Source organism: Acomys russatus, chromosome 1 (assembly GCF_903995435.1).
Source record: "Acomys russatus chromosome 1, mAcoRus1.1, whole genome shotgun sequence".
Taxonomy (NCBI): domain Eukaryota; kingdom Metazoa; phylum Chordata; class Mammalia; order Rodentia; family Muridae; genus Acomys; species Acomys russatus.
In genome coordinates, this window is record NC_067137.1 from 41,990,480 (window position 1) to 42,014,670 (window position 24,191).

General features: G+C 48.0%; 2 protein-coding genes across 3 annotated transcripts in view; both read right to left on the reverse strand.

Annotated features, from left to right (window-relative positions):
- Positions 1 to 11,515, reverse strand: part of Colec11 (collectin subfamily member 11) — a 31,592-nt gene extending 20,077 nt beyond the window's left edge. The window contains exons 1-3 of one of the 2 annotated variants that reach the window (XM_051144216.1): positions 11,288 to 11,515; positions 4,797 to 4,952; positions 315 to 386 (exon numbers count right to left, since the gene is read on the reverse strand). In XM_051144216.1, the coding sequence (XP_051000173.1) occupies positions 315 to 386; positions 4,797 to 4,929 (205 nt within the window). In that variant the 5' untranslated portion in view covers positions 4,930 to 4,952; positions 11,288 to 11,515. The remainder of the gene's footprint in view (positions 1 to 314; positions 387 to 4,796; positions 4,953 to 11,287) is intronic. The other variant, XM_051144224.1, reaches the window with a different exon arrangement.
- Positions 11,516 to 18,691: 7,176 nt separating this feature from the next.
- On the reverse strand, positions 18,692 to 23,307 carry Rps7 (ribosomal protein S7). The gene is made up of 6 exons (XM_051144306.1): positions 23,224 to 23,307; positions 23,053 to 23,124; positions 21,862 to 22,005; positions 21,426 to 21,490; positions 19,293 to 19,443; positions 18,692 to 18,802 (listed from the first exon to the last, which is right to left on the reverse strand). Exons 1-6 carry the CDS (start codon positions 23,296 to 23,298, stop codon positions 18,725 to 18,727), a joined length of 585 nt encoding a protein of 194 aa, XP_051000263.1. The 5' UTR covers positions 23,299 to 23,307; the 3' UTR covers positions 18,692 to 18,724.
- Positions 23,308 to 24,191: the final 884 nt, after the last annotated feature.

Genomic DNA, 24,191 nt, shown 5'->3' on the forward strand with positions numbered 1-24,191 from the left:
AGTTTTCTTATTAAAATGGAAACTGCTCCCACTCAACCGCTTCCAGTCCGTCAATGGGTCAGCTACTGTTTGCAATGCACCAGCCTGCACCCCGCCTCCTCCACCAGGCTTCCTTCTGGGCTGCACTCTTCTTATTTAATGCTTATTCATGATCCCAAACCCAGGCATTCCCAAAGATTCACCACCATGCTTCCAGGACACAGTTTTGTTTTGCTTTTTCTCAGAGCACTGCAGGCCAGCACCATGCCTTCCCTCCCTAACCACCCCACACCTTCACCCCTCCCCCTTCCCATGGAGGCTGGACTTGTGAGTACCTTTTTCTCCTGTAGGGCCAACTCTTCCTGGTCGTCCTGGGGCTCCTTTGTCTCCCTTTTCTCCTGCATCCCCTGTGGAAGAAGTCATAATCTGTTTAGGCACTGTCTGGCTAGGACAGTGCTATGGTATTATGCATACCATACAGAAAAATTAGAAATGTTCTCAGCCTTGGCGCAGCCAGTCTGGACCTACTCCCTGCCCACCCTATCCCATACTGCAACCAGCATAAAACTAGGGCGAGCTTTGGGTACTCAGGTCTAAGCTTTTCCTACAGTGCTTTATTTTCAAGGGAACAGATTTTTCCCTCCCTCCACTGTCCCTCCTGGACTGGTTCCCACCCTTCTTCCCACCATAGGACTCTCCACACACTCCAACAACAAGAAGAAGTGGGATGGGGTGGATCAGGTGGCCCTGAGAGCAACAGCATCTAGGTTGATGACATGCTGGGGAGACAGACCAGGGTGTCCACTGAGCATCACCTCGTCCTTTCAGTATGACATGGAACTCACATGGTGGCCTCTTATGTGGGCTGCCTGAGATCAATAACGTATGCTCTCTATGTTCTGGGCTATCGTGGCCAGGTACCAGAGACAGAGGTGTAAATAAGCAGTTAGGGTACCTGACAAGATGAGTTCACGAGCATCGAGGGAGGAGCTGGGTCTCAGAGGACCAAGGGCCACTCCTATTCCCTAGATTCATCCCCAGCCAAATGACCTCCCTACAATGCAAATCTGATTCTTCTTTTCCCTCCTGTAAGACAGAAAGTCATCAAAACTTACACTGAGTTATAGGCCAGTCTGGCCTCAAACTCACAGAGATCCACTTGTCTCTGCTTCTTGGTCTACACATCCTGGCCTATATAGTGAATTCCATGTGAGCCAGGGCTACACAGTGAAGCGCTGTCAAAAAAAAAAAAAAAGAAAAGAAAAGAAAGAAAGAAAAAGAGAGGACAGGAGACACAGTCATGTGTGTCAACGACGTGACAGCAAAGCCCACTGGGGACCTTCTGATTGAAGCTCACCCTTACATCTAGAAAGCAGTGACCGGAAGAAGGAGCTCATTCACTCCCCATGAGACAAAACATTGGGGTGAGGAGTTCTGCTCACTAAGAGACAGTCATGTGAAGCTTGTGGTTTTGTTTTGAAGTTATCAAGTTGAGCTCGAAAGGGGAAGGAGAAAAAAAACTCATAAATGCCCAAATACATCTCACAGAAATTCCTGGGAGACAGAGAAAGAAAGAAAATGACATCCGAAGCCCGAGGGCCTGGAAAGAGCTGCCAGATGCACTTTCCAGCACTGGGGTGGGGATAGGCACAGAAAAGCGAGAATACAACAAGAGGCTGCAGAGACCCACACGGGAAAAATCAGGGCCAAACAGCAAAGACGTGTCAGCAGCACTGCCGAATGAACACCAACAACAAAGAGAACGTTCTGCGAGCTATCCAAGAGGAAAACACTCTCAGTCAGACTGACATGAGAATTCTCATTACCCATGTAGGGTATGAAACGGAAGGAGGCACTCACTTCAGCAAAGGTGACACAGGATGCATCAAATCTGTCTCCCTGGTGATGGGACTTTTAAGCTGAAGCTGTGCTGTGAGCAAGATACAGCCAGCCAGAGCAGAGCAGGGCTCTGAGGAAAGGGATGAGGCATGGATGGGCACGCAGGCTGGAAGGAAGCAAAGGCTGTCCAGATGAGCCTGCCAGGGCTAGACTGAGGGGCTGGACCACAGGGAACAACATGATCAGCCACAGAGGATTAACAGCAAAGCCCACCACTGCAGAGACCCACCAAAGATGCGCAAGGGTAGGGATATGTTTCTTTCTTGGTATCAGTAAGCAGTTACAATGGCCCTTCACCCCATGGGGCTGAAATCTCTGATCTCCCAGAGCACCTGAAGGAAGGCCTCTGCCACAGCAGGTGCATCATGGGTATTCACTTCAAGGTTACCATTAGCACACCCTCCAGCTATTCTAGAAGTTTTCTAGAAAGCTCCTAGAGTTTATACATGGCTCTCTTTCATTTGAGGCAGGCAAGTGAATGTACATAGATAAAGGCAGAGGATATGAGAGCTGAGTGAGCCGGGCAGTGGTGGCACACACCTTTAATCCCAGCACTCGGGAGGCAGAGGCAGGCGGATCACTGTGAGTTCAAGGCCAGCCTGGTCTACAAAGCGAGTCTAGGACAACCAAGGATACACAAAGAAACCCTATCTTGAAAAAAAAAAAAACTGAGAGCTGAGTGACAGGCCAAGTTCAGGCTCTGGGCCTGACCACAGCTTCTTTGGGCATCAGAATCTAGATTAGGGTAAGGCTGAGTGAACCAGCCCATCGCTCCCTGCATTGGCACTTACCTGATGGCCCCTCCTCTTAAAAAAAAAAAAAAAGGGCAAGAAGGACACTAAGCCCACCACACAACTCCCACACCCAACCTCCTCTTACATGCTGTGCCTGTCTCTGATTTTATTGAAAACTGTTCGCATTGCGTCCCAACTCACCAAAAGACCCTGAAACAGAGCTTAATGCTAGCAGGAGTCAGAACTGATGCACCAATGAGGACATTTTAGAACAAGGTGCTTGGGGCTGGTGGGATGGCTACCAGCAAAGTGCTTGCCACAGCAAGCATAGAGCTGGTGTTGACCCCCAAACTCCATATAAAAAGCCAAGCAGAACAGTATGAGTTGTAATTCCAGTGCTGGGAAAGCAGAGTCAGGAGGATCCCTGGGCCTCCCTGCCACGCCAGGCATGAGGTCAATGAGAGGCCCTATCTCAGAAACCAAAGTTGATGCACCTGAGGAACAGAACCAGAGGTTGATCTCTGACTTCCACACACAAGCATACACATTTGTGTACACACACACACACACACACACATACACACACAACCTAAGTTGGAAAAAAAAAAAAAAAGAAAACCTTATGTCTCTCAACGAATCAGAAAGCCCTCTTCACCTAAATCTCATTCCCTAGGAGACTCTTCCCATTACACCCACAGTGGGAAGAGGGGGGCAAGACTGCTGAGTTTCCTACTGCTGATCCCCCCAAAAAAACACATTGATTTCCAGACTCTGAAGTTCCCCCAATGCAGTTCCACAACTCTGTCCATGATTATATTATGTCCTGAAACTGATTTCTCATAGGAGGTTGCATTTGCTAGATTGATGTGCACACCTTGGATCCCAGCACTCCAGAGGCAGAGGCAGACAGAGTCCTGTGACATTAATCCAGGCTAGTCTACATAGCCAGTTCGCAGCTAGCCAGGGCTTCATAGTGAGACCTTTCGTCTCAAATAAAATAATTAACCTCTGCCTCTAAAGGGCTGCACCCAAAACAGTGGAGACCTTCTCTGGAAGCTTGACTCTAAGTCTAGTTGTTCCTGGAGACCTTGGAGTGACCCTGGAGTGGTCATCAAGATCAAAGATGTTTCTGGTGCTGCTCAAAGTTCAGTTGGGTGGGAGAGGCAGTCACAAACAAACCCCTGCAGCTAATGAACCTGGGACAGGATTTCTACAACCCTCTCCACTCACACAAAGTACCCAGCTTTCCTGCCTGCTTCTGGAGTTCTGAAGAGCCATCTTTCCATCTGAACAGGGTGACAATTCAATTGCCATCTCTTTTCCCACCATCAATAGCATAGAAATGTTCGCTCATAGAAATATTTACCAGGCTGGAGAGATGGCTCAGCGGTTAAGGGCACTGACTGCTCTTCCAGAGGTCCTGAGTTCAGTTCCCAGCAACCACATGGTGACTCACAACCATCTATAATGTGATCTGATGCCCTCTTCTGGCCTGCAGGTGTACATGTAGGAAGAGCATTGTATACACAATAATAAATAACTCTAAAAAAGAAAGAAAGAAAGAAAGGAAGGAAGGACGGAAGGACGGAAGGAAAGAAGAAATATTTACCACTTGAATCCTCTCAAGTAAGATCTAGATCCACGAACACAAAGCTTTCATCCAGGCCACATTTTGGTAATATCTGACCCAGCTATAAAGCTTTGTGGCCATTTTCACTCAGAACATGGATTACTTTGATATACCCATTGTCCATTGAAGAAAAGCCACAGACATCCCTGGACTGTTGTTATATTTGCAAATGTTTCTACAAGCAAATTTTATCTGTACAGAACATGGGATGTAAACATGGTAGCACCCTCAGCCCTCCTCCACCGCCACACCCCCACTATACTGAAGATCACATGAGCCAGCCCTTCATACAAGGCTCCTGAGAAGAAGGCTGTGTTGCATATACATCGCTAACCAGAAACCCACAATTCCTTGGCTAGAAAGAGTTTAAATACCATGGAACCTTGGTCTCATAGTCAGGGAATCCCAGGCTCAACAGATAGGCAGATTTCCCAGGATGCACTTGCACTGGCACCAGTCTTTGTGAGTTTATGCTCAAGTGCCAGGCCATGCAGGACACTGAGACACCCAGAGGCATGACCAGGACAACACCACAGCAGCAGAGTAGCCATTACCTTTGAGGCCTGGGACAAGAATCTGCACAGAGCAGGCGTCCTCTGTGGTCTGCTGAGGACATCCAGATGGCAGAAGTGACAGGAAAGCCAGGCTAATCAGCATGCCTGCAAGAGCCAGGTCCCTCGTCATCATGAATGCAGGCAGAACACTGACTTCTGGAAGAAGGAAGGCATAAACAGTGACGGGCTCAGACACAGACAGCACATTGCAAACAGCAGGGCAGTCATGCACTCCCCTCTGGGTTTTGATGCCTCTCTCATTTCCTCAATCACATACCAATTACTGACCTCCACTGAGCGTCTCTGAAGTTCCCAGGCAGCTAGAGCACCATGTGTGCCTCCCTCTTTCCCTATGCCTTTCTTGAAGGTCACTTGTACTATCCAGCCTCCCTCAGAGCAAGTCACTGAATACAAGGCCATCCCAGGAGGCCTAACTTATCCTAACGGCAGAGACTCAGGCTCGAAGAAGACAACGAATGGCCTCTATACAAGGTATGACCCTCCTGCAGAGCTTGGAGCATGTCTGGGAGAGGATAGTTGAGTCCAAACAGAGATCCACAGTAGATGGCTTAAAAGCAGAGAAGAAAGAGAAGGAATGAGAAAGGTCGACACTAGCGGCAAGAAGAAAGGGAGAAGAATATATTAAAAACTGGGTCTGTAAGCTGGGGGAGGGGTTCCCCTTAGAACATCAGAGGCACACTATAGCATCAGCATTATTCATACCAGAAGGTCTCTCTCTGATGCTTCCTGGCACCTATCCCCTGGGTCAGTCAACCACTTAGCAATATTTCCAGCTGCCAACCTTCTGCCAGGCACAGTTCCAGGTGCTGAGGTCGAAAAAATGTTCCTTTCCAGTCAGCGGTGACAGACAGGGGCTAGAGAGATGATTCAGTGGTTAAGAGTATGTGCTGCACTTGCACTTGCACCCAGGTTCAGCTCTCGGGGACCCCCCATGGTGCCTCACCAGCCACTTATAATCCTTACTCAGTGGGACCCAGTGCCCTCTTCTGGCTTCTGTGGGCACTGCACACACCTGGTGTGCATACACACATGCAGGCATATACGTACACATAAAAATAAATAAATCTTTTTTAAAAGAACCAAAAGGATGGACGGATAAAACCAGAGGCAGCAAAGAAGAGCAATCTTCCCCAGGGAGGAGAAGCAGGGCAAGACGGCCTGGACATGCACGTGCTGCTATCTAGAGATGGGGGCGGGTGTAAGGAAAGGTGACTGATGACGCATCAAGTCGTGCAGGCTCTGGATGAATGGAGCTTGGGGAGAAGTGGCCTGACCCTGTGAGTGCAAAGGAGAAAAACCCCAAGGGGAACAGAGTGAAGACTCAGGTGTGGTGTTACTTCGAAGCCTTGAGGTCCTCCAAAACAACAATGGAGGCTTTTGATCAGGGCGTGGCTTTATAAAAGGGCCACTTGGCTCTTTTTGTTTGTTTGTTTGTTTGTTTGTTTGTTTGGTTGGTTGGTTGGTTGGTTGGTTGGTTGGCTGGCTAGCTGGCTGGTTGGTTGGTTGGCTGGTTGGCTGGCTGGCTGGCTGGCTGGTTAATTGGTTGGGTTTTTTCAAGACAGAGTTTCTCTGTACAGCCTTGGCTGTCCTGGACTCACTTTGTAGATCATGCTGGCTTCAAACTCACACTGATCCAATCTGCCTGCCTCTGCTGCCAGGGTACTGGGATTAAAGGCATGTGCTAACATGCCTGGCTCACTTGGCTCTTCTTTGGAGACCATCTTTATTGGAATAAGAATGGAAGTAAAGAGGCCAGACAGAGAAGGCCACTGTGTGCTGGAGCAAGGAGTTGTGGGAACACCATGACAGATGCAGAGAAGAAAAGTATAGTTAGGATGTATTGTAGAGGCAAGGATGATTGGTTTTCACTGAGTCCTATGGGCAATGTGAGGGAATGGTGAGCTATGGCCCTAGAGAACAGTACTGCAGCTACTGAGAAGAGAAAGTATTGGGGAGGGGGCAGGGCTAGATTTGACTTCCCAGTCAATGAAGCCTGTGGTGCTTCCATGGCTAGCAGGGAACAAAACTTGGGTGGATGGAGCAGTGGTTTAGCTTGCCCAACTCAAAGATCAAGATGCTCTGCATCCCTCCCTGACTCCAACCATCCAGCCATCAGAGGCAAAGGACCCATAGACACAGCCAGTGAGATCATCTTGTTCTCGCCACAGAGAAGCCCAGGGAGTCAAGGCACAGACCATGCCCCAGGAGCCTTTATAATCTACAGAGACTCGTATCTGGCTGTGCTGACACCCAGTTTGGCAAACCAAGCTCCTGCTACATTTGTTTCCAAGGAAGGGTTCTCCTCAAAATGTGTGGAGGAATCAAGATGTCCACAGACATACTGCCACTATCATGTCAGACAAGGAAAGCTCTATCTGGTGATGAATCAACTGTCCCTGCAGTGTGCAGGGACACCATCTGAAACTCCTCCTTCAGCTCTGAAAAGAGTCCCCACAAGAGACAATAAAAGAAAAGGTTTGGTAACCCTAGATGTTGACTGCTTAAGGATGGGGGGCTGAGGATTGAAGGGTATAGCATAAGCAGAGGTGAGGCTTAAAGGACTGCGGGTAGGCACAGGATTGAAGGGTACAGCATTTAGGGTATAAACCAAGAGGATTGCATTTGCTGCCGTTGGTACCTTGCTGAAAGTCCAGAGGCATAAAAATGGAAAGCCATCTCCATCCCTTAGAGAAATCAGGGAAGAAAAATATTGTGCAGTTCAAACCACAAAGACAAAACCCTGAGCAGGGCATGATGGTGCACGCCTCTAATCCCAGCACTCAAGGAAGGCACTCAGCCTGGTCTACAAAGCGAATCCAGGACAGCCAGGGCTACACAGAAAAACTCTGTCTCAAAAAACCAAAAAAAGAAAAAAAAAGAGAGAAAAAGAAAGACAAACAGACAGGAAGGAAGGAAGGAAGGAAGGCAGGAAGGAAGGAAGGAAGGAAGCCCTGAGGAGCTTTTGGAGCACAGGATCTGCTGTTCTCCTCAGCACCGGTTGTCTCTGTCCTTAGAAGGCTGGGGTTTGAGGCCCAGCTCCCACTCCCCCACCTCCCTCACTCTGAATCTGAGCTGTTGGTGACTGACAGGGTTGTCGGCTCTCTGCTCGTATGTATGCCCATGCTTGCAGGGAGGTAGGAAAGAAGGGAGGCTGTGCCAGTCAGAGGTTAACTAATGAGATGTCCATTCCTGCAATAGTCAACTCCTCCAAAACTATGAGGCGCCAACAAGACAGAAAATGTGACAACATGCAGAAGGGCTTGGGAAAATGGTAGGCTGGGAAAACATCGTGTTCTTACTGAGTTTCTGCTTTTATTAAGAGAAAAATCAAATCAACACAAAAACCACAAAAAAACCACCAAACCTAAAAAACAAAACAAAGGAGGAAAAACAAACCAAGGCAAAGTACAAAATCAGGAGTGGGAGCAGAGAGGGCACACATGGCTGGGCCTGTGGGGGAATGGACACACACACACACAGACACACACGTACACAGCCACACAGCTGAGGAAAATCACCATGGAAAGGAACCAGTGCATGTAGCATTCTCCAGAGAGGCTAGGTACCCACTGCTCAGCTTCAGCAGGGACGTGCTTGCTGGGGCACTGTTTAGACTCCCTTCTAGCTTCTCATCTTTAAGAGTTACTTCCATGTGGCACAATTGCATGAGAAATACGATGCTAAGCTTACACAAAATTCTGCAGTCCCAGGGGTTTCCACACTTGGATTATTTCTTGCTGTCATTGTCCTGAAATTTCCAGCAATTTAAGAAACCAGGGATTACAAAACCCATGGGTAGGTATGCTGCTTCACAGTGCTCTTAACTCTACAGCACTGAGCTGTTATCTACGTGCAAATATTTGGTTCCTTTTTCTGAAAGATAACAGTAAGCTCTGTGTGGTGGTACGTACCCACCAACCCAGAACATGGGGAAGCAGAATATGAAGTTCATGAGTTCAAAGCCAGCCTGGGCTCCAACAGTCAGTTTCAGCCCAGCAGCTGGACAGGGCTACATAGTAAGATCACATTGCTTCAAACAAAAAAAGAAGGATGGAGGATGCTAAAGAGATGGCCCAATGGTTAAGGTCATCTGCCCTTGCAGAGGACCTGAGTTTGCTTCCCAGCACTCATGTGCTCACAACTGCCTGTAACTCCAACTCTAGGAGATCCAATGCCTCTGGCCTCCACTGGCACCTGCCCACATGTGCACATACACACACACAGAGACAAAGACATATACAAAGTTTTTAAATGATTTAAAAAGCTGGGCATGGTGGCTCATGCCTCTAATCCAAGCACTTGGGAGGTAAAGAGGATTTCTGTGAGTAGTTTGTGTCTAACCAAGGCTACATAATGAGGCCCTATCTCAAAAGACCAAAATAATAATAATAATAATAATAATAATAATAATAACAACAACAACAACAATAATAAAATCTTTTAAAGAAAAGGGGGAAAAAAGCAAGGATAACTCCTGCTGCACCCACTGTTTGATAGATTCAAAACTGTTCAGATTTTTTTTTTCTCTCAGTGCCCTCAAATTGTCTCAGGAATGTATTCCATAGAAACAAACGCTCCTCCAGGGACAGCCGGTGTGCAGCAGGACCGTACTCTCCCGTCCATGGAAGTCCTACACATGACTTTACAGAAGGACAGGCCGGAGTCCGGAACTGTATAAGGCCCAAGAGGACAAGATGGGAGCAGGCAGCATGCGTCCATTTGTTTCTCCCCACTCTTGACTGTGGAAATAATTTAACTAGGGGCTAAAGCTTCTTCCCCAACTTCCTGGAACATAACTGAAGTAAATCCTTCCTTCCTAAAAAGACAAGGAGGGAGAGCAGAAATGTAGACTACACCAGAGCTACTTTGCATGCGTCTCTCACTGACTCTCCTGCCTGTGTGCCTTTATTGTCAGCTTTTTTTTTTTTTTTTTTTTTTTTTTTTTTTCCCTGGTTGGTTGGTTTTGGCTTTTTGTTTTCGTGTTTCGTTTGTTTGTTTGCTTAGAGACAGAGTTTCTCTGTGCTATCTTGGCTGTCTTAGACTCACTTTGTAGACCAGGCTGGCCTCAAACTCACAGTGATCCTCCTGCCTCTGCCTCCCGGGTGTTGGGATTAAAGGTGTGGTGGTTTACTGATTTACTGTCAGTTTTCACTGGAGCTGGTGGATGTGATAGGGTCCTGACCTGCAGCTTGTTCAGCTTTCTGTCCCAGACCCAGTCCAGAGCAGGGCAGGTGGGCACACGGAGAGGCAGCATGCCCACCAGGAAGCCCTGATCCGTGTCCTGGTGAGTTGCCTTTCAGAAAAGGAATTTGGTTCTATAAATGGAGGCTGTGCGGCAAGCCCAAAGTCTTTTTACAAACAACACCCTTATCTCTCAGCCAGGGCCCAAAGCCTGAGGCCCCCCTTCCATCAAAGAGACAGCTTTCTGGGGGGAGATTAAATGTGGAATTCACAAAAGAAACACTAAGAATGAACTGCGGGGCAGGTCAGGAGGAAACACACAAATTGTACTGCCCAACACACAAACTGACATTAAATGCCTACAGTGGAGTCCTGCATCTCACGGACTCTAAACTGCACACAAGGAACAGCACTGGCATGGAGAAGCCTCCTCTGTCCTGAAGTGACACTTCCACCCCAGCCCCCACCGCGAGGCTGCAGAAAGGATCTTACCAACACTGTGGTGAGGACAGATCTGTCTGTGCTCCTCCTCTTACACAGATGTCTCAACATCGGAGATAAAACCATATAACCAAACATGGAGGTTTGGAGCTTTGCTCTCCCAGACAAGATCTCTCATCAAATCTAGTCCCATCGTGCCATGCAATGACCTACAGGTGTGACCATTTTAATTTGGAGTTGCTAGCTGGGGCCACTCAAACACAGCAGCTGCCAGTCCTGGAGCCTGGTGTAAGGGCACAAGAAGCGGCTGCCCTTTGGAGTTGCCCCCCTTCCCAGCGCTGGGACACTGGATGTCCACCAGTAGATGGCTCCTCTCAGGGAATGTCCCTCTCTCCCTGTCACTCCTCTCCACCCTACAGCTGAGTATGCCTTAGAGCCGGGGGTCCCTGAACAGGGCTTTCTTAGCTGTCACCCATATATATGCTGCTGCAACTCAGGTTGGAGTTAGAAATGATCGATCCAGACTCTGGGCACTAAGTAACCTAGGTGGCTGTAATTCTATCATCTAATTAACAATTGATCAGAATCAGCCTCTGTTGGCTTCCCAAAGATTACACCATTGAGCTAAAAAACAAAACAAAACAACAACAACAAAAAAAACACCTCTGGAATCCTAGTTTCTGACCTACTGACCAACTCCAGGATGCTTAGATCTGAGACTGAGTCCCACCTTGCCAAATTCCACAGCCCAAGAATCTACCCTGCAGCCCCATTTGGAAATGTGAGCTCCTGTCTGTGCTTGGCACCCATCCGATCCTGGCCTAGAGTTCTGGGGCAGCATCTCCTACCTGAATGCGCACTAGGCGAAGGGGCTGTCCTGATGGTCACCGGCTGGCTGAGACACTGCTCCGTGGAGCCTCATGGCTGTTATTTGCTGAGAGCATCTGCAGTCCAAGTCAGAGGGAACCCCTGCCTGGGCTGTCAGACAGCCCAGCGAATCTGCTGGAGGCTGCAGCCTTATCTGCAAGAGCTTCCTGCCTAAAACCATCAGCTGTCCTGCAGCGCCCTGTGGAGTGTGGGAACTCGCCCCAGCTGCCAGGCTGAGGTTCCTGGAGATCCCAGCCAACCCCACCCCAAACATTCTCTCTCATTTTTGGTTTTCTTTACTGTTTTCCTTTTCTGGGTTTTTTTTTTTTTTTTTCTTTTTTTTTCTTTTTCTTTTCAACTTGGTACGTATGCTGAACATGGTGGTGCATGGCAGCAATCCCTACACTCTGAAGACTGAAGCAGGAGTATTGCTGTGAGTTAATGGCCAGCCTGGACTATGTAGCAAGTTCAAGGCCAGCCAGGAGTACATAGTAAGACTGTGTCTCAAATAAAACAACTAAAAACAAGTGGAGAGTAATGGAGACAGACGGAAGACTCCTGACATGAATCTCTGTGCACGCACACACACATGCTCACACAAGTCATTACCACACAGCAACTTGTTGTCTTGGAAAGTCAACAAGAGCTCTGTATAGTGGCAAAACAGACTCCGTAAGTTACCCACCGTGTAGTTCCATCTATAAAATACTTTTGAGAGGCCGTTTGGAGGTTCAGCAGGAAAGCACAGCCACTCAAATACCCTCAAAAGACAGCAGTCCTCCATCAGGGAAGCTCTCCCACTGACATGTGAGTTTAGGATAGATGCATGGATCCATGACCAAGGAAGCCAGCTCAGCCAAACCAACTTCCTGATCAACGGAGTGTATGATGCTGCAGCCATTTTGCCCTCACATCCCATTCATATAACATTCCTTTTTTTTTTTTTTTTTTTTTTTTTTTAAGGTTTTCAAGACAGGATTTCTCTATGGTGCCCTGGCTGTCCTGGACTCACTTTATAGACCAAGCTGGCCTCAAACATGAAGATCCACCTGCCTCTGCCTCCCAAATGCTGGGACTAAAGGCCTGCACCACCATGCCCAGTCTCATATAACACTCTTAAAATGATAAATCTATAAAAATCAAGGACAAATCAGTGGTTTGCCAGGGCACTGTGTCTCAGGAGTGATATGAGTTGGCCTGCTCATGTGGGAATCTGGGTTGTGGTACTGTGCCAGTCTTTCCACCGGGGAAACTAGAGTCAAGGGAATTAGAATAGTTTTCTACACCTGTGTGCTAATCTATAAACACCTCCAAATAAAGCATGACTTTTTTTATTATGTTTTGTTTTTGAGACAGTCTCGTGTAACCCAAGCTGTCCTCAAACTCAATAGAAATGATTCTGTTCACAATCCAAAATTCTCAGAAGTACATAGAGCAAGCCAAGAGTACCTCTTAAGGCTTGCCCAAGCAAACTGTCAGACACCCCTCTGCCTCAAAGTGGTAGAGGGCCCCAAAACCCCAAAGGCCTTTTCCCCCCAAAGACATATTTATTGGTGCTGGTGGTTGTGTGTTTGTTTTTCAAGACAGAGTTTCTCTTGTGCGACTCTGGCTGTCCTGGAACCAGCTTTGTAGACCAAGCTAGCTTCAAACTCAGAGATCTGCTTGCCTCTGCTTCTGAAGGGCTGGCATTAAAGTCACACACCATCTGCTATAAGGCTTTTTTAAAGCAATATAGTCCATGGCTCAGACTGGCCTCAAATTAGAGGCAATCCTCCTGCTGCAGCCTCTTAGTGTTGGGATGTCATGAGCCACCACTTTCAAATCTTCAGCCTCATCCAGGCACTGGGATTGAACTCAAGGCCCTGTGCATGCCAGGCAAAAACTCTATCAACCGATGTATGTCTCATGCCCACCCAGAGGGCTTTTTTAATTTTTTTTTTTTCCGAGACAGGGTTTCTCTGTGTAGCCTTGGCCATCCTGGACTCACTTTGTAGACCAGGCTGGCCTCGAACTCACAGCGATCCGCCTGCCTCTGCCTCCCGAGTGCTGGGATTAAAGGCGTGCGCCACCACGCCCGGCCCAGAGGGCTTTTTTAAAAGTGCCAACAACTTCAAAATCACTCCCCATTGCAGAAATAGTGGTAACTTAACTTGCCTATGTTAAGTAGATTGTAAGTTAGAACCTTGTATTATTAAGCTTACTCTGGTGTCACTAGAAAACAGTGTCCACTCCTCCACTGGAAGCAGACCGCTGCTTTCCTCTCCTCTGCCCTGACCCCACAGACTATCCCACTCCCGGCCAGAACAAGACTGGCCCGCTTCCAGTGAGTGTTTACATCTCTGAGATAACCACACAGTTTGGATACAGGAGTCACATGAAACCCTCTCTTCTCTGGATGGGAAACTTCACTGGGGGTCACACCGGACGTGCTGCTGTATCTGTGGAACACTTTGTCCATAAGGACATTAACCACAGCCACCTCCCCAAAGACCCTCATCATTGAGGCTGCCTGAGTTCCCAGAGAGTACAGAGCACTTGGCCTGCTATACTGCCCTAAGCACACTATCCTCCCTTGTCTAAGCCCAGTCACCGTGGGATAGAGGAGCAGAAAGACCAGGGTGCAGGGATTGAAATATCTCTCTTCTTGCCAAGTAGTTAAAAGGTCTTAACCATTGAAGATCTCTATCCAGCGTTAAGATTCTGGACTGCATCTTTTGTATGACAGTGGCATGGCAAAGTGCCCACAACAGGTCATCATCAGATGTCCAGAAGGTCTGCTCAGATGTTCTAACAAGGAACCTGCATTGGTGGTGTCTACAGAAGTCAGAAAAGGGTATCAAATCCCTTGGAACTGGAGATATATACCACTGTTAGCTGCCATGTGGGTGTTGGGATCAAACTCAGTCTTCTGCCAAGAGTATCAAATAAATGCTCTTAACCACTGAGCCATCTCTCCAGCTCCAGGACCTAGGGTTTCTGAACTGATTAGCTCAGGGGGACAGAACCTGCTGTTTGTAATAAGCTCTCAAGGTTGAGACAACTGGCCCAGAGACACTTTGTGAACCACTGCCAGCCTCACAGTGGATGTTAGGACTTCGCTGAAAGTCCACCCCAATGTCTCGGCAGCCCCATAGCCTGTGACTGGCCTTACTCTCAACCTTCAAGGCCATCCACACTAGCCTACACCTCAAGCTGCTGTACATCCCTGGGGCAGAAGCAACTGGTTGATGGGACAGAAGAGAGGACTCACTGGGTAAAGTGACTGAACCACCACCCAACCAGTGACCACTGGGAATAAAGAAGTCACAGAAACATGAGTTATCACAGGCATGACAAAAATCACAGGGTGGCTTCCTCATAGTCTGAAAGTCAGACCAAAAGGAGCACAGAGGGCAACTGAAAGTGGACACTGATAGACTCTCTACATGAGGGTTCTCAGTCCTCACTGTCCCTGCAAGTCATCTCTGAGAAGGGTTTGAACTTCAGTGAGGTAAACACTAACAAAAGTTTACTGAGTTGTTGCTAGACTTACCTTTAAAAAAAAAACATTTTAAATTCCTTCGATAATTTTATTGTTTCAGGAACTCAAGACAAACATCCACCCTTCCTCACAAGGGTCCAAAGACAACCCCAAAATCCAAGTAAGGAGCCAATGAGTCTGTGAGGCATACTGAAGTTACAGCACTGAGTAGCCTGGGTGACAAAGGGATGGCAGTGTCAGCAAGTCACACCAGCATGGATGACAGCTTCCCCATCAGGACATAGGTGAGGCCCTGCCCATTAACTAATAATGTAGCACACCTCCAGACCATGATGTTGTATGTAATTAGGGCAGACTCACATATAGCGGGCTGGGAGGTTATACATGAGTGGCTGAGGTCAGCTGAGGGCCGTGCCCCTTCTGTGAATGGGATCCCTGCGGTCTCCTGGTAGTCCCCGCTAATCTGAGGGTGGCAGCCACGCTCAAGAGGACAGTGTACAACAGCCTCACCACCCAGGATCCTTTTACTCTTCTCACTCCCGCCAATTCCCTTCTCCCCAACAAATGACTCCCAGCTTTTAAAAGATTTATTAAATTTTGTTACAGATGTTTTGCCTGCATGTGCATCATGTGTATGTGGTGCCTGAGACCAGAAGAGGGTGTCACATTCCCTTGATTGGAGCTAGACAGCTGTGATCTGCCATGTGGGTGCTGGGAAGTGAACCCCCATCCTCTGCAATGGCTGCCAGGGCTCTCTTTACCTCCGAGCCATCTTACTTTGGGTTTCTACTGCTATAATGAAATACCATGACCAAAAGCAAGCTGGGAAGGAAATGATTTACTTAGCTTAAGCTTCCATATCATAGTCCATCACTGAAGTCCAGACAGGAACTCAAACAGGGCAGAAACCTGGAGACAGAAGCCATGGAGAGGTTCTGCTTACTGGCTTGCCTCCCATCACTTACTCAGCTTGCTTTTTTTTTTAAAATAGGGCCTAGGACTACCAGCCCATGGATAGCACCACACACAATGGGCTGGGCCCTCTCTCATCAGTCACTAAGAAACTGCCCTATAGCTGGATCTTATGGAGGCAGTTTATTTCCTCTTCAGATGACTAGCTTGTGACAAGTTAACAGAAAACTGGCCAGGACACCATCTCTCCAATCCTTCCATATGGTTGCTTGCATAAGCATGGGTGTGGCCGTCTACTGGAACATAGACAACTTACTAGTTAGTGGCTCCAAAATGATAAACAGTGCCCCCTGTACCCAGTAACCTCTCCAAACCCAACCAACTGCTAACTGCCAGAAGCTCAAGGAGGGGTGGGGCCTCGTGAACCCAGCTTTGCTGATCAAAGTTATGGAGGTAACTGCAGTTCATCTTACTTTCCACCATTATCATGTATGTTAATTACATCCTGAGGGCCTCACTGGGCAGTAAAGAACACAAACAACTGAAACAGCTTCACTAGCCTATGGTAATAACTTCTAAAGATTTTGAGTGTTGTCTTCATGTGTGAGCCACGACTGGTGGCTCAAGGCTAGGACATAGCTCCCTAGAAAAGGTGCGAGTCCTCTGCACACCCTCAAGGTTATGTCAAAACTGGCAAAAAAAAAAAAAAAAAAAAAACACAAACCCACCTCCATTAGATTTGTTTACATCTAACCTGTGACTCTTATTTGTGGTATTTCAACCCTTGGTTGTGGGAATGGTATGCTGGAAAAGGCTTTGCAAAATCGAGCCGTGCAGTGCTATGGACAGAGGCAGCTGATCTCCATGGCTTCAGGGACAGCATCGCCAACAAAAAGGTTTTTTTTTTTTTTTGGTTTTGGTTTTCAAGACAGGGTTTCTGCTGGCCTTGGCTGTAGATCAGACAGACTGGCCTTGACCTCACAGCGATCTGCTTGCTGCTGCCTCCTGAGTGCTGGGATTAAAGGCCCACGCCACCACGCCCGGCCAACATGAAGTTCTTGTCTCACACAAAATATTTTAGTATCACAGAAAGATGAATCAGCAAAGACAATGTTGGGTAAGACAAACTGACCCACTGTAGACAAAGCATCAGCCTCAGTTGTCCACTGACTCCACACAAGCCTGTGGCATGAACACATCCACAAGCAAGAAAAATTTTTCTTTTCAAAACAGGGTTTCTTTATGTAACACCAGGCTGGCCTTGAACTCAAGAGTGCACCACTAACACCCAGGTTTTTAGTTTTGATAGATAAAAGCAGTAATGGCACTGAGCATTTTTGATAAGACACTAGCTTGGTTTTTTTGGGGGGGGCGGTTTAAAACAGGGTTTCTCTGTGTAGCCTTGGCTGTCCTAGACTGCTTTGTAGTTCAGGCCTGCACCACACCAGGCATGTTGTTTGGTTTGGGACAGGGTCTCAACCATGTAGCTCTAGCTATCCTAAAAATATATAGATTAGGCTGTCCTAGAACCCTGAAAGATGTGTCTGCCTCTGCCTCCCAAGTGCTGGGATTAAAAGATACTAGTCTTAAAGGGGGCATGGTGGTGCACGCCTTAATTCTAGCACAAGGGAGGCCAAAGCAGGTGGGATTAAAGGCATGCACCACCACCCCCACCTGGCATTCTTGGGAGGCTTTTAAATTCTTCTATCACATCCTGTCTTACTAGAAAATTCCCACTTACATAAATAACCCAAACATTCTCACAGCTGCAGCATCTCTAAGCTGGAGGAAAGAGAATGTGCATGCCCTCGCCAACTCCGGGATAATCCTCGTCGCCTTCTACAATATAAAAGGGTCCGTCCCAGTGAGCAGGGCCCTGGTCCCAAAGTCATGCTCAGCTCCAGTTCTAGGCTTATAGCCGCAAGCCCTCTATCGACTTTCATCAGACATGCTCTGCTTGGTAATTCCCAAGACTTTTACGTGTGGTCTTCTGTCTACATGTATGCTCATACACGTATGTGCTAGTGCTCAGAAAGACCAGAAAAGCAGTCAGATCCCCTGGAACTTGAGTCAAATTGTGAGCTACCTTGTGATCACTAGGAAACAGACCCAGCAGCCAGAGCTCCAACCACCTCTTCAGCTTTTTGCTTAAGGCTTTCTATGTAACACAGGGTAGCCCAAATTCACCAGCATGCTGTACTGTGTAAGATGGAGTCTACTGCAAAACCATGAGATGTAAGCTGAGCTCAAAAAGGCAAACAGCAGGAACAAGCAAGGCAGTAGACTAATGCTTTGTTCACCCACGTATCACCAACAGTGTCTGTTAGCTTTTAGAAGCCCCGAACAGGAGGTGGTGCCAAGGATCAAACAGAGCAGACAGCCTCTTGTCCTTTTATCTAGCAATAAGGCAATAGCTTAAAGCTTGGCAAGGGAGCAGCCATCTTTCTGCAAGACACCCGCTGACCTGCAGCTTCCACTCGATCTGCATTAGGAGTGTGTCCTTGTCACTCACAGACTTGACCTTATGAACTAGACCTGTTTCTATTTAACCTGAAGGGGACTTGACTAGTCCTAACTTGCTTAACACCTGTGAAGGAAAACCGGGAGACATGTTTAGGCCAGCCTACACTACAGTGAGACCTTGCTCCAAAAACACACACATAACAGAATGTGGCAGTTTCAACAAACGAAAGGGAGGCTAGAGGGCAAAGTTCTAATTCTGCAAGATGAATGCTAACACCAGACTTGCACAGCAATATGGATGCACTGCAGCACTGACCCTGCACTATTTTAGTTATTAAATAGTCACTTGTTTGCTACGATATCACTAACACCTCCTCTTAGACATTTCATAATACAGCCATCACAACATGGCTGGCTTCAGGTGCATTTCTCATCTTCGGGGCTTCTCTTGAAATCTTCACCTCATTTAGGAAGCCTCTGCTGCCGTCATCCATGGCCCTGAGATTGCGAAAAAGATACTACAACCAAATACTATGAATGACACTTTATTCAGTCATTTTCTTTACAACTGAAACTCTGGGAATTCAAAGTTAACATCTTTGCCTGTGAGCTTCTTATACACACCAGAAAAGGTTTCCACCTGCAAAAGAAGATGGAATTCACTTTTAAATATGCAACAGCACTGAAAGCTACTGCACCCTGTCTGGTTTTCCTCTTCAGCAACCAAGTAGATAATGACTCTGCAGGACGCATTCCCTGCAACCCTCGGCCCAGGCACATGGGTAATTCTAACAGCGAGGTGGAACTTGTACACTCTGCTCCTTCACACCACGTAAACAAAGCCACCCGGGGACCCAGAAAACAATAGGCATCAAGACAGCACCCTCAGTCTAATACACTTTTACCCATCCGAGTTGTCATGCCTACTATCTGGAGTCCCTGGCACTGGAGACCAAAGACCCAGCTTGTTTCCCTATCTCCTAGTAAGTTAAAGGGTCCAAAGCGCTCCAGTTTCTAACATAAAAAAAACTGACAGAGAATGAGACAGGGGACAGAGGAATGACAGGGACCACGGACCATACACTGCTGTTCCCAGTGGCTGAACCTTCCTGTGAATGTTAAGCCCTTACCTTGTGCTCCACGTTGTTCTGCTGTGCTTTGTCTAAGTGAACTTTTATGAGCCGGCTGCCATCCAGTTTCACACGGATTCTCTTACCCACAATTTCACTCGGGAAGACCAAGTCCTCAAGGATGGCATCGTGCACTGCTGTCAGGGTGCGGCTGAAAGAATGAGAAAAGTAAGATACATGGCCAGAAGGTATCCTTGGAATTTAAAAAAAAAAAAAAAAAAAAACCAAAACCAAAACCAAAACCAAAAAACAGCAAGTCCAGATTTCTGAAATCAAGTTAACTTTGGAGCCAACTATGATGGCTCACACCTATGTCACAAACACTTGTGAAACTGAGGCAGGATTCCCTGTCTCAAAACACATTAGGCCTAAAAAGGATTGTTTTTCAGTATCACCGAGATTAAAACCTTTGAGCGACAAGCAAGCCAAAACTGATTCCCAAAGCCATATGCTTTATGTGACACCCTGGCAACCTAGATATACAAGCCACCTAGAATATGTGAATCTAGGGGACAAGGCTAGCTCACCTTTTCACACCTTACTGTTCTACATGCATAGCTAAAGTATTTTTTTTTAACCTGGCCACATAATTCACCTAATTAAAACCCCTCAAGCTCAGCCAGGCAGTGGTAGCACACGCCTTTAATCCCAGCACTCCGGAGGCTGAGGCAGGCGGATCTCTTTGAGTTTAGGCCAGCCAACACTGTTCATTGCTACTCTAAAGCATTCTTATCACTCTAGGAAGGTGCACCAACATGGACACTTACTCCCTTAAAACAGAAACTAAAGGGGGGCAGTGGTGGCGCATACGTTTAATCCCAGCACTTGGGAGGCAGAGTAGGTGGATCTTTTTGAGTTCAAGGCCAACCTGGTCTACACAGTGAGTCTAAGACAGCCTGGGCTATTACACAGAAAAACTCTACCTCAAAACAAAACAAAAAATGGAATCAAAGTAATCCTAAGAGTCAACTCAGAAGCACAGTGTGACAAAGCAGGAGTCTGGAGACATTAGACACCCTGCTAAGAACCTGGGTGTCAAGAGCAGAGCTGCTAAGGCCCCTGGGAACACTGCAGCCATGGCAGGCAACCTTAGCCCTGCTATGCATGAGCTACTTCATATGCAACTATGACCAGGCTCCAAGAATCACAACAGCAAACTCACTAAGTAACATGGCAAAACTCCCTAAAAATCCTACCATTCCAACTGCTCATGAAAGACTATGGCTTCAGCTGTGACCAGCACCCCTCTTTCTGCAGACAGAACATTTATCCACACACCATTCCCAGCTTATTTTCCAGTGGCTCTCAGAACAAGACTGAATTAGAACAAATTCTTTGCATTATTAACCCACAAGGTATGGTGTCGAGCACCTGTAATCTCAGCACTTGGGCAGTAGGGACAGGAGTTAAAGGGCAATGTTGGCTGCACAGAAAGTCTCAGGTTCACCTGGACTACAAGACTATCTCAAAAGCACCACCACAGAATACAAATTGTATGTCTCACAAGTAGACTGCCTCTAGCAGTTTTATGTAGGCCTCAGTCTGGTCTCTGCAGGGCTATAGGAATCTGTAATGCAAATCTGATAGTCACAGTAACACTAGAAGGCCGAAGTATATAATGACTGACATGTGAAGTGACTGGTCAGCATCTTCAACAGCCATGACATGGCCCTGTCATCCTAGCACCAGGAAACCCACCTATGTTCTGCCTCTAACAAAACAAAACCACCCCAGCACTGTAGCCAGGTGGTGGTGCACACTTTTAACCCCAGCTCTCAGGAGGCAAGGGTAGGCAGATCTCAGAGTTTGAGGCGAGCCTGGTCTACAGAGCAAGTTCCAGGACAGCCAGGGTACATGCACAGAGAAACCCTGTCTGGGGTTGGGGTGGGAGATCTTTCTCCTTTGCCCACAGAATAGAGCAAGCCTCACCTGTGTGGTACCACTGACCATGGCAGACACCAGGCAGTATGTCTACATGAAACCACTGAAGCTTTAGGTCTATGATGAATCCCAACACACCATGTAAGCCTAGAAACATCGCTCAATGAGGATGACATGCTGCACTCAATGTCTCCCACAAATCACCAGCCAGGGAGGTGTGGAGACCATGGCTGAGGCAGCTACCACACTCACCTTCTGGGGCGCTTCTGCTTATTTTTCGTGCGGCTTTTCCTGGTTGGCTTGGGCAGAATCCTCCTCTTTAAAGTGAATTATGAAGAAAACAAATACAAAGATGGTGAGCTGATTTAAAGCTAAGAAATGCCCAATTAGTTGCTCTAAGTGAAAAATAACCTGTTGCCACATTCCAAACAGTCCTGTACTCAGCACACTGAAACGTCTCAACACTATTCCTCTGTCCAATCAGCCCTACCCTCCATCCCCACACTGCACCAAACCCAACCCTAACTTACAGCACGGCAGTCACCAGCCCCTGCAGACTGCTGACTCCTACAGCAATCACACTTCAGTTCTAACCCCGCACCAAGCTCTATACCACAGGGCTGGCAGCCATCCTCACCACCAAAATGTAAACCCAAGCAATTCAGAATATAGGCAACTGAGCAGATACCTGAGCAATGAAAACCACGTGCTTCCCACTGAACTTTTTCTCCAATTCACGTACTAGCCGGACTTGGATTTTCTGAAAAGATTTCAGCTGAGGAACTGGTACAAAAATTATGATAGCTTTCCGACCACCACCAACTTCAATTTCCTAAGAGGAAAAAATGACCAATGTCATTCTTAAATTCTTAACCCCCATTTTCCCCACTCAGGGTCAAATACCACACACCAGAATCAAGAAGCTGCTCCCTTCTGAGACAGTCCATGTAGACTGGGCCAGGCTGGCCTTGAACTCAGATAAGCCTGCCTCAGTAGCAGCTGACAGCTGACCTCCCATCGGTCTCCCATGATTGGTAAACAGCCAAGGGGTCACTAAAAAACGTAATCCCACCATTAATCCGAGTGACTCCACAACAGACCCCAAAAGGCCCGCAGAGATCCATGCCCATCACCCCAGCACTGAAGAAGTAGAGGCAGGAGGACTGAGTTCAAAGCCAGCCTCGGCTACAAAGCAAGTGGGAAGCTAGGCTTGGTTACAGGAGATTCTGTCAGGGGCACACCACCACGTGCTACCTCAGGATGGCCCCCAGCAGGACAGTACGTTCTACAAAGGTAAACGTTAAATTCACCATAGCGTGGGTGTCCTCGATATAAGGCTCCTCTCCAAAATGAAAACTACTCAAGCACACTGCGAAATTAACTAAAAACTACGATTAAAAACAAAAAAACCACAGTAAGCCTGGGGGTAGAGGTGGCTCAGCGACGGTTGAGTGCAGAGCTGTGCTTGCAATGGAACAGTTTAGTTTGCAACACTCAGAAGCATCGGCAACTCCAGTTTCAGAAACACAAGAGCTGCATATACACACACAAGAGCAAAAGAAATCACACACACACACACACACAGCCTGTCAAACCCCGAACACACACACACACACACACATATACACCCTGTCAAACCCCGAACTCAGAACCCCCGCCCCACTGATCATCAACTGACTGTCCAATTTGGAGTCGTCTAGACACTTTCCAGGAAGCTCAAGTTTCAGATCTAAGCATGAACTTATATAGTGAGAATACACCGCCCGGGACGCTCCCGCGTCCGCTGCCTTTGCGTCTCCTTACTCCCGGGATGAGGTTCAGGCTCGCCGCCGCGCCGAGCCTGTCAGCGGGGTGCGAGCCCCGGGGCCCCAGCGCTCACCTTGGCCGCAGTGATGTTGAGTTCCCGGAGCTGCGCCTTGAGATCCGAGTTCATCTCCAGCTCGAGCAGCGCCTGCGGGGACACAGAGAACGTGGGCGCCATGCCGGGGTCGGGGGACCCGAGCTCAAGAGATCGGGGTGGTGGTGGTGGGAACCCGCGAGACAAGCTCACCTGGGAGATGCCAGACTCGAACTCGTCCGGCTTCTCGCCGTTGGGCTTCACAATCTTGGCGCTCGAGCTGAACATGGCTACGTCCTGAGGGGAGGAAGGTGCCACCGGTCACCCGGGGCGCGGGCTGCCCGGCCGGGGCCATCGGCGGTCCTCCACCGGGCAATCCGCTGCATCCCAACCCGGAACGCAGGGCCCGCCGCCCCGGAGGCCCCCCGAGAGTCCGTTCCCCCAAAGTCTGCGAAAACCCACGGCCACATTGCGGGCCACGAACCTACCTTACGGAGTGCCGGCTTAGAAAGAGGCACAGCTATCGCGAGAACAGCTCATATCCAGGAAGAGGCGGGAGCAGCGGAAGTAGAGGGGCGGAAACAGGAACTATCCTCAGCAGCGGTAGCCTACAGCGTCCACGGAAGTAGTTCCGGAGGACAACTGTGCTGGTTTCACTCGTTCCCGGTAAGGGTTGGTGTTTGGTTCCGTTTGTGAAAATTCCCAGCTTCCGTAGTTGTAGTCCTGGGTGGGGTGGTGGCTAACCGACCGCCCTCGGAGAGAGGACGGGACTGAAAGAGCGCAGCTTCATTCACCACGAAGATGAGATGTTTGAAATGTCTAATTAGTCTCCGAGTTCATTTTACTTTTCCCGCTGACGCAATGAAAAGGAATCAGACTAGCGTGGCGTGGTGGCGCTCGCCTTTAATCCCAGCACTTGGGACACAGAGACAGGCGGGTCTCTTGAGTTTGAGGCCAGCATGGTCTACAGATAGTTCCAGGACAGCCAGGGCTACATACAAAAACCTTGTCTCTGCCGGGAAGAAAAAAAAAAAAAAAAAACAGGGCGGGAAGGAGAGAGAAAAGGAATCAGACTATATTCCAGTTCTTCCTATAGGGAAGCAAATCAGTGAGGTATTGTTGAACAGTTGTCATCAATTCCTATTTTTAACATATATTTCTTGGTGCAGCAGAAGATTCTG

What these genes read in the sequence shown, in the direction of transcription:
- Rps7 (XM_051144306.1), bottom strand. Translation starts at nt 23,298, where the DNA reads ATGTTCAGCTCGAGCGCCAAGATTGTGAAGCCCAACGGCGAGAAGCCG. An exon ending in TCAACATCACTGCGGCCAAG is followed by an intron (nt 22,006 to 23,052) that starts GTGAGCGCTGGG and finishes TTTTCCTCTTAG; the next exon opens with GAAATTGAAGTTGGTGGTGG. An exon ending in AAGCAGAAGCGCCCCAGAAG is followed by an intron (nt 19,444 to 21,425) that starts GTGAGTGTGGTA and finishes TCATTCTTTCAG; the next exon opens with CCGCACCCTGACAGCAGTGC.